General features: G+C 61.6%; 1 protein-coding gene across 1 annotated transcript in view; it reads left to right on the top strand.

Moving 5' to 3' along the window:
- The first annotated feature begins 335 nt into the window (after positions 1-335).
- The window catches only part of ATP12A (ATPase H+/K+ transporting non-gastric alpha2 subunit), a 31,676-nt gene continuing 30,086 nt past the window's right edge, over positions 336-1,925 (top strand). Inside the window, exons 1-2 of the mRNA XM_032149169.3 lie at positions 336-678; positions 1,451-1,609. Coding sequence (XP_032005060.1) covers positions 670-678; positions 1,451-1,609 — 168 coding nt within the window. The 5' untranslated portion in view covers positions 336-669. The remainder of the gene's footprint in view (positions 679-1,450; positions 1,610-1,925) is intronic.

The following is a 1,925-nucleotide window of genomic DNA, read 5'->3' on the forward strand; positions in this document are numbered from 1 at the left end:
TGGCCTTTTCTAGCCGGACATCTCCAACAGTAGTTGCTGTTAGAAACTGCAATTTCCCCTTCTCTGCGTACACATTTTTATAAATTGATTTATTGGTAGGCAAATTACATTAAAAAAAAAGGCGTGTGTGGGTTTTCAGCGAAGCTTGGACAGGACGTGGGCGCGCCGGGAGCTCGCCGGAGGAGCGGGTCTGGCTCTGGGCGCCCAGCGGGCACCAGGGCTGTACTCACCTGGACACCGGACCCGCCCCCTGGAGACCCCGCCGGACCCACCCCCTGGAGACCCCGTCCCCTGCCGTTTGGCTCCTAAAGGGAAGGGGATGCCCAGGGGGTCCCCAACCCTGGACTCTCCCGACCCCTAGCTGTCGGTCCCCCTCCCTGCGCGCGCGCTGGCGGGTTTCCTACCCTCCAAGGCGTCCGCCGGCCTGCGCCCTGGCGGGGAAGTGGGCGGGCCGGGCGACATTTAAGGCTGGTGCCGCCTCCCCGGTGCAGCGGCTGGCGATCGGTCGCGGAGGTGCTTGCAGGTCCCGCGCCGCCGCCGGTATCTCCACCGCCAACATCCCAGCCACCGCCACTGCCACAGCCACACGAGGCCCCCCACCGTGCGCTCAGCCGCTGCGGTCCGGGATCCGCACTCCATGCCCGCAGCCCGCGGCGCCACCAGCCCAGCATGCACCAGGTGCGTGCAGCCCCCGCGCCCACCGAGGACGCGAGACGCGGGGCCAAGGCCCCCGGGGACCAGAGCAGGCTGACGGGAAGCGAAGAAAAGGCGAAAAGAAGAAACGCCCCCTCTCGGGGAATGGGGAGGCCGCCTTTCCTCTGAGCGCCCCCCGGCCTGGGCACCGCTTCTCTAACTCCCTGCTAGGGCTCCCTGCGGCCGCTGGGGCTAGCTGGGGAAAGAAGCCAGTCCAGATGTGCGAGGAGGGGCCAAGGGGTCCTAGGCCAGCTCCATAGCACCTGTGGGCTCCGACTCGGAGGATGGGGTGACATGGATGCGTTGTGGTCTGAAAAGCCCTCCGGTTAGGGCCCCCTGATCAGGACTGAGGGTCGTAAGCTTAGTGGGTGCCCCCTCCCCAAGAAACAGGACGCACAGCTGGTGTGTCCTCTGGGAAGGACACCTCAGAGGAAACCTCGCAGCTCCTTGGAGGCATCAGTCAGGAGTTGGGGAGGTAACTTCCCACCTGCTCCACCCAGAGAAGGGTCACCCTGAGGAGCTGCTGGCTGTCCTGTGCCCACCCCGCCTCCCCTCTACACGGGTGGAGAGGAAGCCAAGGTCGGCGGGAGGTGGGGGAGAGACTCCACTGTCCGACCCCCTCCGGCCTCCCCAGAGGAGGGAAGGAAAGGGAGAAGGGGCTCCTGATTCCTGCAGGTCCTGACCCCGCAGAGGGGCGCTCAGCACCTCTTTGGAAACCCCATTTGGGGCCAATATTGCACCTGGGCTTCTCTTTCAGAAAACCCCAGAAATTTACTCCGTGGAGCTCAGCGGAACTAAGGACATCGTGAAAACAGACAAGGGGGATGGCAAGGAGAAGTACAGGGGTCTGAAGAACAACTGCCTGGAACTCAAAAAGAAAAATCACAAAGAGGAGATTCAGAAAGAACTCCATCTGGTCAGTAGCCTTAAGCCACAGGGGTCCTGCCGGCTATGGCCCTTCCCCGCAAGAGCTTGCCCCTAGAACCCACCTCTTACCACAGACATTCAGTCTGAGGGATTTGAAATCCCCTTGAGATTGGTTTCCTTGTGTGTGGTGTGTGCGTGGTGTGTGTGTGGTGTGTGTGTATGTGTGTGGTGTGTGTGTATGGTGTGTGTATGTGTGTGGTGTGTGTATGTGTGTGGTGTGTGTGTATGTGTGTGGTATGTGTGTAGTGTAGTGTGTGGTGTGTGTAGCGTATGGTGTGTCTAGTGTGCGGTGTGTGTAGTGTGGT

This window comes from Hylobates moloch, unplaced genomic scaffold (genome assembly GCF_009828535.3).
Source record: "Hylobates moloch isolate HMO894 unplaced genomic scaffold, HMol_V3 SCAFFOLD_4, whole genome shotgun sequence".
NCBI lineage: Eukaryota > Metazoa > Chordata > Mammalia > Primates > Hylobatidae > Hylobates > Hylobates moloch.